This window comes from Callithrix jacchus, chromosome X (genome assembly GCF_049354715.1).
Source record: "Callithrix jacchus isolate 240 chromosome X, calJac240_pri, whole genome shotgun sequence".
NCBI lineage: Eukaryota > Metazoa > Chordata > Mammalia > Primates > Cebidae > Callithrix > Callithrix jacchus.
Window position 1 is genome coordinate 25,315,695 of NC_133524.1, and position 17,271 is coordinate 25,332,965.

Here is a 17,271-nt window from a genome sequence, read left to right on the forward strand (position 1 = left end):
ATAATCATCCCTACCTTAGAGTTGCTGTGACAATGCATGCAAAGTGCTTAGCACAAAGCCCAGTATTTACTAATGCTCAGTGTGTGTTGGTTGTTTCATTAGTATTAAGTGGTAGAGGCATTTGTCTTTCTTACCTGATGAGAGCAGTATTAAAACCACGAAAATAACATGAGACAAAGGCTCTTCATGAAATCATGATGTTTCTCGTAAAGGGGCAGGAAGGCTTATCGTTTTTCTTTACTATGTGGGACTAAAGTTCATTTTGTGTTTCAGAATTTTTTTTGAGATGGATTCTTACTCTGCTCCCCAGGCTGGAGTGCAAAGGCACAATCTCAGCTCACTGCAACTTCTGCCTCTCAGATTCAAGCGATTCTCATGCCTCAGCCTCCTGAGTAGCTGATATAATAGGCAAGCACCACCATACCCAGCTAATTTTTTGTATTTTTAGTAGGGTCTGGGTTTCACCATGTTGGACAGGCTGGTCTTGATCTCCTGACCTCAAGTGATCCACTTGCCTCGGACTCCCAAAGTGCTGGGATTACAGGCATGAGCCACCGGGCCTGGCCTGTGTTTCAGAATTTTTTGAAGCTATATGTGTTGCCACTGATACATATACACACACATATATATGCTATGGGAGGTCATTCTGTCTTCCATGACTTACTATGTGACCTTAGGTGGTTGTTCAACCTCTCTGGAACTGTTTCCTCATCTCTATGTTGGACACAGTCATCACACCCACCTTGTAGGCTCATGATGAGGATTAAATGAGGTAATCCAAGTAAAACACTTATATCACTATTTTCCACAGTTTATTCTGCACTGGAAATAGTTACTACATATGGCTCTCAGGCCAGCACAGAATAGCTGAATGAGCACTGGGCTGGGAGTCATGAGACTGGGAAGTTGCTGCTGCCTCTACCTCTCCCTGACCTGAAGGACCTTGGCCAGGCACCCTTTCTGGGCTCAGCTTTCCTCATCTCTAAATTGAGGGACTTGGACTGGGTGACTGACTGGCATCAGGTCCCTGTCATCTTTGAGGTTCCATGATTCATCTACGTGCCCATGCAATACATTAAATTTCATCTCTGAGCTGCAGCCAGGTTTGCCGTCACAGGAAGGCAGCGAGTGCATCTGAACTGCCTGCACGGTTCCTTGAGCTAAGTGGCTTATCTAAACGATGTTTAAAGACAGTGAGCAATAACTTTTGGAAATGGCTTGACATGCTTGGATGGTTGACCGAATTCAATTTAAAAGAACAGACAGTTTAATTTATTGAAATAACCAGGGCTTTATTCTCTATCAGATACTAAATAATCACTTTGACTGAATTATGTTCAGCCACTTGTTCTGGTGCCACTCAAACCCGACATTTTCTGACACTTCTCAACATTTTGTTGCCCGGCTTATATGAAGTCACAGAGCCTAAACTCTCAATGCTCCCTGCCTTGTAAGGACAATTCATGATCATCGATTCACAATTAATGAGCCCCTCCTATATTGAAGGTACCAGTGATCAATCGTGTGAGCTATTGGATAATTATGGCTGCATGTAATTTTAAGTATCTACTTTTGAAGATGAATCACCCTTTGAAAACGAAGCATCTACTGTGGGGAGTTGGAATTCTGTATGTATGGAGGGTTCTCATTTTAATCAAAGATACCAGCCCCTCAGAGGACAGGCAAATATAGTTGTTCAGAACCACTAACATCACCTCCAGCAAATGGGCTGCCTTCTTTGCTTTATAACAGCTTATTTTGCTTGTTTTAAATTTATTGTTATTATTATTATATAAAAAACAGCATCCTGAGGGAATCTAACTCACTGTTAATATTCTTTGTCTACTATAAAGACACAAGCACATGTATGTTTATTGCAGCATCATTCACAATAGCAAAGACTTGGAACCAAACCAAATGTCCATCAATGATAGACTGGATAAAGAAACAGTGGCACCTATACACCATGGAATACTATGCAGCCATAAAAAAGGATGAGTTTATGTCCTTTGCATGGACATGGATAAAGCTGGAAACCATCATTCTCAGCAAACTGACACAAGAACAGAAAAACCAAACATTGCATGTTCTCACTCATAGTGGGAATTGAACAATGAGAACACGTGGACACAGGGAGGGGAACATCACACACCAGGGCCTGTTTGGGGGTAGGGAGCTAGGGGAGGGATAGCTTCAGGAGAAATACCTAATGTAGATGACGGGTAGATAGGTGCAATAAACCACCATGGCACATGTATACCTATGTAACAAACCTGCACGTTCTGCACATGTATCCCAGAACTTAAAGATTGTTTTAACAATTGCTCTGTTATTGAACTAACAGCAGCTCTGTGGGAACAATATGGTAGAACTACAAAAGGAAGCCAAAAGCTTTAGGCTTTATTTAAGCAGCTGTAATTTCTTTGGACAATAAAAATGGCCATTAAGGTTTCTAATGAGCATCTTTAAGGCCTTAATCAAATGAAATTTTTTAAACATTAGAACAAAAAAGTTTATCTGGGTTTAGCTTTTCATTGCTTCTGCCTTCCTCCCTTTACTTTCAGCAGAAGACAACTCTTGCCTTTTATAAGGGGCAGCTCTCCAAGAAACCCTTCAACCAAGTCTAAAAACTCTAAAGAGAGAGTTTGGGGTAAGAGGAGGGGAACAAGGAAGCACCTTTATAAGATATGAAGCTCACCACCTGTGTTCTTTGGTAAATTTATGTTACCCCTGTGGACACTGGTTTTGTCATCTGTAAAATGGGGATAATAATACATCATGGGTTATTGTGTGGGTTAAATGAGACAATAAATACAAAGCATTAAGGACACTGCACAGGCATGATGGCAAATGCCTGTAATCCCAGCTACTCAGAAGGCTGAGGCAGGAGGCTCACTTGAACCGAGGAGTTCAAGACCAGTCTGGACAACATAGTGAGACTCTGCCTCAAAAAAAAAAAAAAAAAAAAAAAAAAACGAGCTAAATCAAACTTAAAATATTATACATAGTAAGACCCCATCTCTACCAAAAAAAAAAAAGAACACTGCATAGCACTTAGTAAGTGCTCAATAAACAGCAGCAGTGGTGGTGTGACATGGTGGTGGTCTTCAGAGAGTTTGAGGTGGCATGCTTACATTTATAAAGCTGACATTCAGTTCCTTGGCCGTATACCCTCTCTGGAGGTTGCGTCGTGCATAAACATCATAGTCACGAACAATTCTGGTAATGATGTCCGATGTTGAGATGCCTTCTGTTCTCTGTGTTGGAACAAACATCCCTGTTCAAGTAGAAAAGAGCAGACAGAAGAAAAATTAAGATCGCCTCAGTTAACCCATCTCCTTTAATGTCCCGCTTTCTAGGACAACGTTGGAGCTCCTGGGTATGCCAATGATCCCTTTATGTCTGGCCCCAAGTGACTCTTCCGGCCTCAGTGCTATAGAATTTCCCCCTACCTTAAAAGCTACATGTTGATCATCTCAGACCTGTTTCTAGGATGCACCATGTACTTGCTGGCCCCCACTGTTTGCCCATGCTGAGCCTTTCCTTTCTGCCCTGGATACCCCTTCCCTGCTCATAGTAACTGCAAAGCTCTTCCTCATCCTGCAAAGTCCAGCTTCAAGGTTATGCCTCTGGGAAGTCTTTTCTGACATCACCAGGCAGAACCCACAACATTCAGAACCTAACTTACCTTTCATTAACAAAAACACTGCACCAGGCATGGTGGCTCATACCTATAATCCCAGTACTTTAGAAAGCCGAGGCAGATAGATCATTTGAGTCCAGGAGTTCGAGACCAGCCTGAGCAACATGGCAAAACCCAGTCTTTACAAAACATAAAAAATTAGCTGGGTGTGGTAGCGCACGCCTGTGGTCCCAGCTACTTGGGAGATTGAGGTGGGAGGATCACTTGAGTCCAAGGTCAAGGCTGCAGTAAACAGCGACTGTGCTACCGCACTCTAGCCTGACCCTGTCTCAAAAAAAAAAAAAAAATTAAATATTTGTCTCCACATGGCAAACGAACATTTTGAAAGCACCGATAACACCTTAATTGTCTTTGAATCCCCAGCACCCAGATCAGCCCCTGTGTCTAGCACATGGAAATTGCTCAGTAAATGCAAATTGAGTGAGAAATTAAATCAAGACTAACAACGGAGACAATGAATTAGTAAGATCACAGCAACTCTGCTTCATCCGATGGGAACCGAATAATGGAAATTTCATCCCCATCATACTGAAAGAAAAGAAGAAAAGTGTACTATCTGTGTCATCTCTGATCTAAAGGCATGCCTGGAGGGATGGTTAGATGATTTATCTTCCTAAGAACAGTCTACTATACATGGTAGTTTCACCAAAGGCGCTTTCGTCTAGAATATGTGGGACTGAGTAAAAGTAAACAAGCACAGAGGATGCCAAGTTCTAATGGAACTTCCTTAAAGTCTTCAGAGATAAATGTGGATATATCAACAAATAAAGGGCTACAAAGAGGTCACAAATATTAACAAAGACAAGAATCAGGTTTATGCTCACACTTCTGTTGTAAACTGCAATGACATATTGTTGGCAACTGGGATCTTTCTACCCCATATCATTACAGCCACTCAGACAGACGCATCAGGCATGGGACAGTATGATGGACAGAGCCTGGGGACAAGGGCATTGGGTTCTCAGTTTACAGACGTGGGCAAGTCACTCAAACCCTCTGAAGGCAAGTTACTTAACTATAATCTCCTCAGCTAAGAAAAAGGTGATTGGACATGATGACCTGGGACTCATCTGTACCATTTCCTTCTCTCTCACTCCCCACATCCAACTGAGTTCCCAATCTACTTCTTAAATGTTTTCCTAATTCACGCACTTTCCTCCATCCTAAACCAATTAAACAAAATCTTGGTCAAAGATCACAGCAAGAACCTTAAGACCAGTCTCCAGCATTGTCACTTTTGTCTGCCTCAATGCAAAGAGCAAGATCAACAGAGCATTTTTACTAAATGCAAGTCAGACGTCTGCTCAAAACCCTCCACTGGCTTTCTGCTGTTCTCTGGATTCAGAGTCAAATCCTTAACTTGGCTCTGAAGCAGTTTGCGTGGTCTCTTCCCTGCGCTTCTCTCCAATTTCATCTCAGACCCTCTCCCCTTCACTCCCTCTACCAAGGCCTGCATGCTATAGAACTGCAGGGTGGACTGCTGTTGTATTCTGTAGAGCTGGGCAGTAGGCTGACCCTGCCTCAGCCTAGCCATGATGGATTTCTTCAGTGTCCTGAAAGAGCTGGCTCCCTTCCCCTCACTCTGCCACAGATATAGTCTCTACCTGGTTAACTCTTGGGCATCCACTGGGCTTCAGCTTTAGTGTCACTTCCTCAAGCAAATATCTCAATTCTCAGACTAGGTCTTCCTGTGTGTTTTTCCTTCCCATGGACCACTCCCCTTCCCTCCAAATGCAGCAAGATCTTTATAAAATAACTTTGTCAACAACCATCTTCCCCACATAACTATAAGCTACACAAGAGAAGGGACCTTTCTCTCCCTCTTCTACATTCTCAGCACTGGGTAACAGACAGACACCATAGGAATGTTTGTTGAATGAATGACTAGATGAATATTGATCTGTAAGTACCCTTCCAAATCCAGTTCTCTCTGAATGTTTCCATTTTGCAGCTCCAATGAGGGTGTCCCTTTGGAGCCTTCTTTTGATGTCATTTGCACATTTATGTATCAGTAGGAGATTGCGCTGATGATATTGAGACAAAACATCCAGTTTCTTATGTTCCATGGTCAGAGGACAGTTGGGGTTTGTCCCTAGGCCAAACACTTCTTTTATCACCTTCTAATAGAGAAGAATCTAACATGGACAACCAAATGGAAGGCAGAAGATGTAAACATCTAAACACATGAATATAAGTATCACCCAAACGGAACCAGCTGTGCAGGAGGTTCTTGTGGGTGGGAGAACCCTCAGATGACATCCTCACCTTTGTGGGAACAGTGGGGAACATTCTTGTGAGAAATCCATCCCATCTTTCAGCAGGCAGATATTTTACTCACACCCCTCCTGCTGAAATAATAAGACGATTCTCTAGTGACTAATGGATTTTAGCAAGTCATGTAAGACATCGATGCCAGGAGCTTACCCTTTCTTTGAAGCCAGAAGGTGAGGTCTCTGAGTAACTGAAAGTAGATTTGGCTTAGGGAGAGATTTGCTTTGGCTGGTTGGGAGGTAGGTCTCTGAAAGAAGCCAAGCCCTCTGTTGACATAATGAGGTACCCGGCTTCCTTCAAATCCTAATTATTGCTCTGCTAAAAATATTCGGTAATGAGCATGATCAGAGAACCTTTTTTATCATGCTTTTCAGAATTGCGGCATTTGGTTATGGAGCTATTTTAAGAAGCAGCAAAGCACATGTTAATGAAGGAAACTTTCAACAGTAGTAGGCAATATTAGAATGGTGATGAGTAATGTGGACCTTACAGTCTATTTAATTTAAGCTCCATCTTTTCATCCAGCTTTGTTAGAGGATTTTGACACATAGTTCTGACAAGCAGAGCAGAACGTTGTAAAGCTTAATTCATGCCCTTGGTATCTCTGGCTTCATTTAAAGAGACTTTTGACTTTCTAAATAAGCCACAATTTGAGTATGAGAGCCAAATATGGATTCTGAGGCCATTTCTCAGCATCTTTCTCCCATGATGAACTGTGGCCTTCTCTACCTGGGTCCCAAATAGATTGTTACTGTGATTTTCCCTTGCGCTAAGGAATCAGGAGAGCAGATTTGATGCAGCACAAGGAAGGGTCCTTGCACATAGGAAAAGTCACACTGATTCTTACCCTGTACTACCAGGGCAAGTAAAATACCACCTGACTATTCAATTTGGAAAGGGCACTGTGGTGGATTAAAGATGGGCACAATTCCCTTCCCCTGGAATCTGGGCTGGCCTCAGTGACTTGCTTGTACCAAATGAATGTGGCAAAAGGGACTCTGTGTGACTTCCAAGACTAAGTCAGAAGAAGCCTTGTAGCTTCTGTCAAGATTGCTTTCTCTCTAGATATTGCCTTTCAGCTGCCATGCTATGAGAAAGCCAAGCAACATGAAGAGTCCAACTGTGTGCCCCAGTGACAATTGCAACTGAACTCCATGATCATAGACAGCATCCAAGGTCAGCCACATAAGCATACCACCTCGGACCCCAGCCCAGTCAAGCCTTCAGATGACTGCAGCCTCAACCAATATCTGACTACGACTGTTTGAGACAACCCAAGCAAGAACTACTCAGCCAGGCCTCTGCTAAAATCCTGCCCCACAAAGTCATGAGTGAAATCAAGTGGCTCTTTTAAGTCACTAACTTTGGGAGTCACTTTCTCATGCACCAATAGGGATGCTGGATTGCTAGAGTTAGGAAAATGCTGGACCTGGTTCCTACACCTAAACAACTGGAACTTGACATTTTACTCCCCAGATCAGGAAAGCAACATATTCTTAGCTCACTGATGGCCACTCACCCAGAAAGAAAACTGCCACCAAATGCTTATTTCTATAGACTATAAGGTAGCCAAGGAACTATCACCCCCAGGAAACACTGATTCAAGAAACCCTGGGGATAACTCAGCTGGATGAGAATGTCTGGTCCAGAACCTTGCTACTTTAAATGAGGCCTATGGAACTACAGCATCTAACAACCTGAGAGCTTACTAGAAATGGGAATCTCTGGCCCCACCAGACCAATTGAATCTGAATCTGAATCTGAATTTTCACAAGATTCCACAGATGATCTGTAGGCATATCTAAGTTTCATAAGCACTGGTCTATAACAAATACTTATGGAAATTTTAGGAAAGGAGCAGCTGGCTCATACATAGCTCACATCTTACAACAACTTTAAAGGGTATTAATCAAGCCAGGCATGGTGACTCACACCTGTAATCCCAGCACTTTGAGAGGCTGAGGCGAGAGGATCACTTGAGCCCAGGAGTTTGAGATGAGTCTGGGTAACATAGGGAGACCCCATCTCTACAAAAAAAAATTTTAATTTGCTGGTCATGGTGGTGTGTGCCTGTAGTCCCAGCTACTTGAGAGGCTGAGGTGGGAGGATCACCGAAGCCCAGAAAGTTGAGGTTGCAGAGAGCTATGATTACACCACTATACTCCAGCTTGAGTGACAGAGTGAGACCTTGTCTCATAAATTAAGTAAAGTAAGTAAATAAATAAATATTAATCATGCCATGCCATAATCCATCTTGATGTAACTGAGGCATCTGCCAATTTCTTCTCCAGTTCCAGAGCAGAATTCCAAGTCCGAAGTGTATGAGGTTTCCTTCCTTGGAACTCCTCACAAACAAGATTGAGACTTGAGAATGTCAGGCCTCCCGTTCTTATCCAATGATCTTGACTTCTGATGAAGTCCTCCCTAAGAGGATGGTACAGTCCCTACCACCACCCCTGCAGGAAATGGCATGGAGCTTCCCAGGCTGGCCCCCAAGGAGTGTGAACCAACAAAAATGCCATCAGGGAGAATACATACATTCTACATAACAATAATTTTTCAAACTAGCATCCAATGTTGTTTTCATTTCTAGGGATCATGTCTGTCCTGAGGCCCTGTTCCCGCAGACACTGAGACCTCGATCACTTCAGGGGGAGGCAGATGTAGCTGAGAGTTCAGGAGATCGTGTTCAGCCTTCAACTTCTAAAACAGGTTCTCTTTAAGGCTCATTTAAAAAGAAGAATTAAGAAAGGCAATAATTTCACTAGGAAGAGCCAGGCTTTGAGGAGTATAAAAAGGGTGTTCTAAATCCCAGAAGTGTCTTTTGAACTATTAAGAAACAGAGACTGAGTAGACTCAGGGTGCAGAATGTTTGACTATAAGCCCTGGAGTGTAAATTAATACTGGCATGAAATTAATTAAGGGGCAGTTTTCAGCCTTCCAGGATGAAGAAAACACCTCTGGGGGTTGAGGGAAGGAGTGTAGAGAGGGATCGGGAGGCAGACAGCAGAAGTGAGAGAACAGGAGTGGGGTCTGTCTCTTGGTCTGACTCAGGTTCAAATCCCAGGGCCAGGGGCAGGGAAGAGACCCCTTTAGAAAGCTTAATGCAGGGCCACTGGCACCTTGTGCTGCCAGGAATTTTGCAAGGAAATAGTTTTACAGAGGCCAACGTGGCAGGCAGGTCAGACAGAGCCTGACATGGCTTACTCCCATTGCCCAGTTTCCCTTGCCCTCTAGGAGATTATGGAGGACATTTCTTTAAAATTTTCCTGGGGACTCTCTAGAAGAACATGGAAGGAAGCCAAGATTTAAGATCAGCATGACTGCTGGGCAGCACACCTATAGCACAGGGAAGGGAATCCTGCATCAGAGGCTGTGGCCGGGACAGGCCAAAGCGGGGAGGTGACAGAGTCTCAGAGGCTGCCACAGGGGTCTGGTAGGTGGGGTTGATGGCTGAGCAGGTCTTGAGATCTCACAACTTAAGTTCCCCATCCCATGCCAGGCCAGAGTGTGCCAGAAACATAGATCACCTCAAGAGAAAAAGGCAAAAAAGTTGACTCTATACATTCTAAGTACAAACCTAGAAGAGTCTGAATGACTTCACATGTCAAGTTATTTTTTCTTCTGTCAGCTGTGGAAATGGGAGTTCCTAATTAAGTTTAGTTACGGAAACCACTTATGGCCCCCCAGTTGCTCCTTCCCACACAAAAGTCCTGATCATGGCACTCTCCTGCCTCAGAGCAGGATTAGGTCCCATATACCAACATATGAAAGCAAGCCTCATCCTGCTAGTCTCCATCTCCGCCTCCCACCTCCACACACCCTACACTACATTAACATGTTTATTTTCTCCAGATATGCTCTGCTTCTTCATACAGTCCCACCTTCAGACACACCACCCTTGCCTGCTGTATACACTCTGCCACAGGCTGGTTATATTTGGGGTAATTATTTATGTCTATCTCTGCTCTCTCTCAAGGTGAGGTCTATGTCTTATTCATTTTCTCTCATACAATTCCTGGCTTATAGATGCACTCAGGGGATTCATATATTAAACAATGACAGCCAAAACCATCCAAAGAGGGAGCAGGCTGCCTTAGAAAGCAGGGAGTTTCCCATCATGGGAAATGTAAAAGCATCACTTCTGCCAGGAGCTAGCAATGATGCCAAGAAGGGATGGGAGCCTGGGTCAGTGACCCCTAGGAGCCCATCCTACCTCAAGAATCTGAAGGTTCATGAGTACCAGGAAAAGGCTGTAGCAGCAGCGGGCTGAGTAGGAAATAATGGGAGCAAGCTGAGTGGAGTCTCATTGGTCCCCAGGAGTGGGGAAGATGCCTCTGATGGCACATGTCAACAATGGCTCTAGTATAATGCAGGGAGCATTAGACTTCTGGAAACCCTACACATATGGTAACTCTCTATAGTACCTGCACCTGCCAGATAATGGTTGAATGTATGTAGGAAGGTATGCATGGGCGTACCTACAGTGCCTATAGATGAGACGCATGGTAGATTAAAAAAATAGCAGAAAATAAGCCAAGCCATTAAAACACTCATCCATTTTTTTGCTTCCACATGTGGTACCTGATAATATTACTAACATGTGACAAGATGACACTAGAAATATGGCAGGACCAATTTTGGAGACAAGGAGTCTAGATCATTAACTAGTCAGTTATCTATCTATCTTCTAGAAGGAAATTTCTTGGGAGTATACAATAATTTCATTGTGAAGACTTAATTATGAATGGGGAAAGCATTGCCCTTTAAGCAATGGGGTCCTGCCATTTTCATTTGATGAGCCCTGAAATCGAGCCTCAGGCCTGAAATTGAGCACTTTGGTGCTCAGGTTCATTCCTATATAAATACCTAGCTGGTATCTGTGCCATGACTGAGCCTTAGGACATGTTAACAATGGCTTGTAGAAGCTGTTTGGGGGTCACATAAAATTGTAACTCCCTGTTTGTATATACTGCAGATGTCTCAGGGCAGATATCTCTTATTACACCTGATTATTGTGATGTGGTGGACAGGTGGGCACAGGGGAATGCCTCACCTGCTTCCTTTATGTGCTTGTAAACATCATCAGAGCCAGCAGAGGAATACGGAATGTCATCATGAGCCACAAAGTCAATCTGTTGAAGAGAGAGAAGAGTGATATCACCACCAGGATGGATGTGCATGTCTGCAGATTTGAAGAGGGGAATGGTGACTCCAAAATGCCTCTTCAAAATAAGGCAGTTGTATGTTACATTTATAGTGGAGATCTGAATCCTTGGCTGAAGTGTATTTCCAACTATTTCCATTTCTGTGAGATAATGGGAACTAGAAGAATAAATGTTTTGCTTTCTCTCCTTTGCTGATCCCTCTTTCTTCTCCTACCTCTGAGAGTAGGTTTTCTTGGCTTTCTGTCCTTCTGAATCTGAAGTTTCTCCTTGAGAGAACCCATTCATTCTTTGAATGTTTATCATCCCTGCTATGATGAGGAACCCAAATCTTCATTTCCTGTCCTACTGATGGCAATGGGCCCTCACATTTAGATCACATTTTATACTATAAAAAGGAATTTGTCTCCCTACTTGATCCTCATAACCACTTTGTGAGGTGGGCAGGCCACATGCTACTACTTCAGTTGGGACATAAGGTGCTGAAACTAGAAAATTTGTTAGATTTGCCTGAGGCTTAAAGACTGCAGTGAGCCTCCGGGGCACTGGGCCAGGTTTAATAGGCCACCAGGGCACCCAGCTGGGTGTTCTTAACTCCCACTGCAGCCCTCTCTTTTACCACATCTTGCTGTCACTTTAAATCATCCTGTCCTGAATTTAATTCATCTTCCTGTAAACAAGTGACCCCTTCCAATAGCACTTTTATTCTATTTTATTTATTTTGAGTCTTGGGAAGACCCAAACCTTGGAATAAGCCTTCTTCCTTTACTTATTTCACTCATGATAGGTTCCACTGGGGGATGTGTGTGTGTGTTTGTGCACACATGCATATAGAGGTGTGTGCCCATCATTTTCTCTCCATTGCAACTACACCAAACCCAGGACCTGGTCACCCAGATTACTGACACCAACTTGTATCTGGCCTTCCTTGCTGTAGGCTCCCTCCTCTCCAAGTCATCCTGCTGTCACATGGGGTCTTCTCCTTAAACAGGTTTTTTTTTTCTGGTCATCTTCATCTTTATCCCTGTTTCCTGCAACATCAAGTAAACCCTCCTTGCCTAGATTTTAAAGCCCTTTATAACGGGATTTTGATCTACCTTGAGAGGTAATTGAGAGTAGTAGTAGTTAAATACTTGGGAGGTAGTTTAGAGTAGTATGATTCCCTGTCCCACTACTTACTAGCTATATAACTCATAAGTTGGGAGAAATGATTCCCTCAGGATTTCTGAAGCTCAGTACTAGTGACATTCGGGACTGGAGAATTCTTTGGTGTTGGGAATTGTCCTGTGCATTGGCACATGCTTAGCAACATCCCTGGCTTTTACCCACTAGATGCCAGCAGTACCCCTCTAGCTGTGATAACCCCAAATGTCTCAAGACATTCCCAAATGTTACTCAGGGCAATCTCACCCCAGCTGAGAATCACTGGATTAAATGATATGATTATGTAAAAATGCTTAAAAATAATTAGTGCGGAGTAAATCCTCAATCAGTGTTTATTATTATTATTATTATTAATTCTATTCTTAGTACTCAACCTTAGTTCCTCTTCCTCTCCAATGTATAATAACAACTTCTCAGGGTAGCTGTGAGATTGAATTCAATTCATATAATGACAAAGCCCTTAGCACAGTGCCGGGCACATGGTAAATACTCAATAAATTACAGGGCATCATTATCATTATAAGTATCCCCCATAATGCCTAGCACATGTTGAATATACAATAGATGCTTAGTAAAAAATGTGGTAGTGATTACTGGAAGTAAATCATATTGTAGTTTTTCCTTTTTCTTTTGATTCTCACTGGGAAATTGTCTCCTCGGCTATTACTCATGCACATTTATCAGTGTTCTCTATTCTCTTCTGCATCGTGGCTTTAAAAATAGAAAAGAAAATTCTTAGAACAGCTTAATCTTATTTTTTGTACTGCTTATAAAAGGAAAGAATAGCTCCTAATGTGGGGCTGGTGGGAGATGCAAAGCACATAATTTGATGCAGATCAAAAGAATTTCTCATGTTTTCAACTAATAAAAATCTTATGTCAGTAGGATTCTCAGGGTCACAAAATCATAAAGTACTTTCTTTGAAGGCTGACCTGTGACTTTCTGGATAAGATGTGTGTTCATTTATTCCATGAAAAAGAATGCCTGTGAATCGATAAGCATCAACAATGACGGTGGTGATGGTGGCAACAATGACATTTTTGGCACTCTTGCTATGGGCCAGCCAGTATTCTACCTGGTTAACTAAGATTATCTCTTGGATCTTCAAAACATGCTCACAAGGAAGATGCCAACATCATCCCATTTTACAGTTGAGGTAAGCGAGTACAGTATGCTTAGATATTTTGTTGAAGGTCTGACAATGAGGAAGAGATAGAGGCAGGATTTGGACCTGGGGGTTCTAGCTTCAGGGCCCATACTCAAAGAAGTGAGAGGATACCAGTCCTCAGACGTGGGCAGAAGAAAGGTGCCACATCAAGCAATGCCACATGACAGTTCCTGAAGTCACTTCTTTTAGGAATTGAGAGAGACTTTGGGCTTTCTGTAGTCTTGGCTGCAGAACCAGACTCCCTACTCTTTCTACTTAGAGAATACAAGAGAATGACAAGTACCTTGTGTTTTTCCAGAAACTCTGGCGTGAGTGTCCAGGGAGCATTTCTGATTACTTCATCTACATAGCGGCAGTGTCTGAGAGCTTCGTATCTCTCCGCTTCATTCATCACAGTGAAACCTTTGAATTTGTGGGTGAGATCATCACTGCAAACTGAAACAGACAAATGCATTAAATTCTATTACTTGGCCCAGGCCCTGCTCACGGCCACCCTGGTGCAGACAAGGCTTCAGCAGGACAAAAGCAGCACAGCCTCTCTAGGTGCTTGGCATAATTGAACTCACATTTTTAAGGGAACAAAGGATTTGAAGAGTAAAGTAAGCTGAAATCTACCGGCAATTCAGAATTTCATTTTAGTGCTAATTACATCTGCATTCTCCACTGAGGCTTCTATTAAAGTTCTTCTCTACACTACCTAATGACTTTCATATCTTTCTATTTTCCTATGCCACTCCTCAGTGAAAATTGCCATGCAGAAATAAAATGACCAAATGAACACAAACAGAAGGCAGAGAAGAGGCCTGATTTATATAGAAGGTTTGAATGATTTGAACAGTCAGTTCCAAATTCCTTTACTAAGATCATTGTACTTAGTAACCCAAGTATGAGACAGATAGACACACACGCACACACACACATGCTCGTGCGCACACACACACACATGGACACGCGCACAAACACACACACACGCACGCACGCACACACACAGAAAGAGAGAGAGAGAGAGAGAAATAAATATACTTCTGTTCCCTGGATTGAGGGCCAGTCACCACACAACAGGCCACTCACCTGAGAGGAGGAAGTCATAAATTCAAAGGTTTGATCTAGTAGAGTTCATCCTTTCCACATCTTTCATCCTTTCTAGATCTCAGATTCCTGAACCCTCAAATGGGGATAGTAATATCCTTCACTATAAGTCTTAGAAAAAATTTTTTGAGGACTTACAAAAAAGTGCTTTAAACTAAACTGAACAATAAATACTATTCACTCTCCTATCTTTTGGTTGGCCAAAGCAGCTTCCCTAAGATCTCCTATGTGTCAGGAAGAAATACCATTGTGGGTACCGTCCCTGTTTACCAAGATTCCAGAGAGAGTCTTGTGGCGGCCAGTCAGAACTTCTCTGACTGCTCCTTACAATGAGATTTTTTCTTTAAAGTATTATGTACTTATAATAAGCTCACTACTTTTTTTTTTGAGACAGTCTTGTTCTGTCACCCAGGCTGGAGTGCAGTGGCATGATCTCAGCTCAATGTAACCTCCACCTCCCAGGTTCAAGTGATTCTCCTGCCTCAGCCCACCGAGTAGCTGGGATTACAGGCACGCGCCATGACATCCAGCTAATTTTTGTATTTTCGTAGAGAAGGGGTTTCACCATGTTGGCCAGGCTGGTCTCGAACTCCCAAATGCAATGATCCACTGGCCTCAGCCTCCCAAATTAGGATTACAGGCATGAGCCATTGTGCTCAGCCAGTAAATTCACTAATGTTAAGTGTACAATATGTGTTTAATTAAAAAAAATTTACCGATGTATAATATTTATAGGGTAGTGTGATGTTTTCACGCATGTATACATTGTATAATAATCAAATCAGGATATTTAGCATATCCATCACCTCATAGCTTTATGATTTCTTTGTGGTAAGAACATTCAAAATTCTGTCTTAGAGCTATTTTGAAATATACAGCATTGCTAACCACAGTCACCCTACTGTGCAATAGAACACCAGAACTGACTCCTCCTAACTGTAACTTGGTACTTGTTGCTGAACCTCTGCCTGTCCCCCGCCACCTACCTTCCCCAGCCTCTGGTACTACTGTTCTACTCTCTATTTCCATAAGATCAGCTTCCGTAGATTCTATAGATAAGTGGCAAATAAACACAATGGAATACTATGTAGCTGTGAAAAGGAACAAAATCCTGTCATTTATGGCAACATGGATGGATCTGGAGGGTATTTTGTGAAGTGAAATAAGCCAGACACAGAAAGACAAATACTGCCTAATCTCACAAGATGCATTTTAAAAATGAAAATATAATCATTTTCTTGGAACCAAATGATGGCTCACACCCAGAATCAAACCTGGCCAGAGTAAGCACACAGTAAGCACAGCCAGTGTCACACTCAGCATCCTTGGAAAACTTTCTGTTGTGGTCCCTTCACATAATCTACATCCAAGCCGTCAGCAAAACTGCAGGCTCTGTTTTCAGAGCACACCGGGAAGCCATGTTTTCTCAGCACATCCACTGTTCCCATCCCTGCCCCTTCATCATCTCTCCCAGGAATGACTGCAGCGGCCTCTTAACTGACCTCCTGATTCCGGCCTTGCCAACTCGCAGCAACATATTCTCATTGGCCAGAATGAGCCTGTTGAAGCTTGTCAGTCTGTGTCATTCCCAAACTTAGAACCCTTCCCATCTCACTCAGAGTAAAACCAAAGTCCTCCAGCGGCCAACAAGACCCACACCTCTGCCCACTCCTTGCCTCCCTGACCAATATGCTGGTGTCTCCCTGGCCTCCTTGCAGTTTCTCGAATGCTCCTCCTCTGCTCAGGGCTTTGCACTGTTCCCCAAACCTGGAATAGTTGTGCTCCAACTATTCCACCTCCTCCTCTCCCGCAAGTCTTTCCCCGACCCTCTTCTTTTTTTGTTTGTTTTTTTTGGATGGAGTTTTGCTCTTGTTGCCCAGGTTGGAGTGCGATGGTGCAATCTTGGCTCACTGCAACCTCTGCCTCCCGGGTTCAAGCAATTCTCCTGCCTCGGCCTCCCAAGCAGCCCCACCCTCTTCTGAATTGTGATCCCCTCCTGCGTTACTTCTCCCCATGACACTTGTTACTTCTCCCCCTGACACTTGCCTCATGTAACTGTTTTATTTAGTTTTATTGTGGGTGTTCCCCTGTAAATTCCTTGAGGGTAGGAACTTTTGTTTGTTTCATTTTCTCATGTACCATACCTGGCCCCTAGTAGGCTTTTAACAATATTTGTTGAATGAATTAACAAAGCCTGATACATATAGATACTCAACAAATATTTATTATTATTTACAATAATAGATATTCTTTATCTGCGATTCCTTTCTTTCTCTCTCTGTCTCTCTCTCCCCCAACCCCCTGCCTCTCTCCCTCTCTCTCTCTTTTATGGCAGAGTCTCCCTCTGTTGCCCAGGCTGGAGTGCAGTGGTGCGATCTCAGTTCACTGCGACCTTCACCTTCTGGGTTCAAGCAATTCTCCTGCCTCAGCCTCCTGAGTGGTTAGGATTACAGGTGCCTACCACCACACCTGGCTAAATTTTGTATGTTTAGTAGAGATGGGTTTTCACCATGTTGGCCAGGCTGGTCTCGAAGTCCTGACCTCAAGTGATCCACCTACCTCAGCCTCCCAAAGTGCTGGGATTACAAGCATGAGCCACCATGCCTGCCCTATAGGAACATTTCAATAGCGTACATATATATGCCGCTATATCTCCTATATGTACTTCCTGTGATGTTTTCTATTGTAACAGTTTATATTACCAAAACAAC

General features: G+C 43.1%; 1 protein-coding gene across 4 annotated transcripts in view; it reads right to left on the bottom strand.

Moving 5' to 3' along the window:
- The window catches only part of PCYT1B (phosphate cytidylyltransferase 1B, choline), a 110,363-nt gene that overhangs the window by 17,945 nt on the left and 75,147 nt on the right, over positions 1–17,271 (bottom strand). For all 4 annotated transcript variants that reach the window (XM_078363401.1, XM_078363403.1, XM_078363404.1 and 1 more), the window contains 3 exons: positions 13,755–13,906; positions 11,031–11,109; positions 3,135–3,277 (listed from right to left, as the gene is read on the bottom strand). In XM_078363401.1, coding sequence (XP_078219527.1) covers positions 3,135–3,277; positions 11,031–11,109; positions 13,755–13,906 — 374 coding nt within the window. The remainder of the gene's footprint in view (positions 1–3,134; positions 3,278–11,030; positions 11,110–13,754; positions 13,907–17,271) is intronic.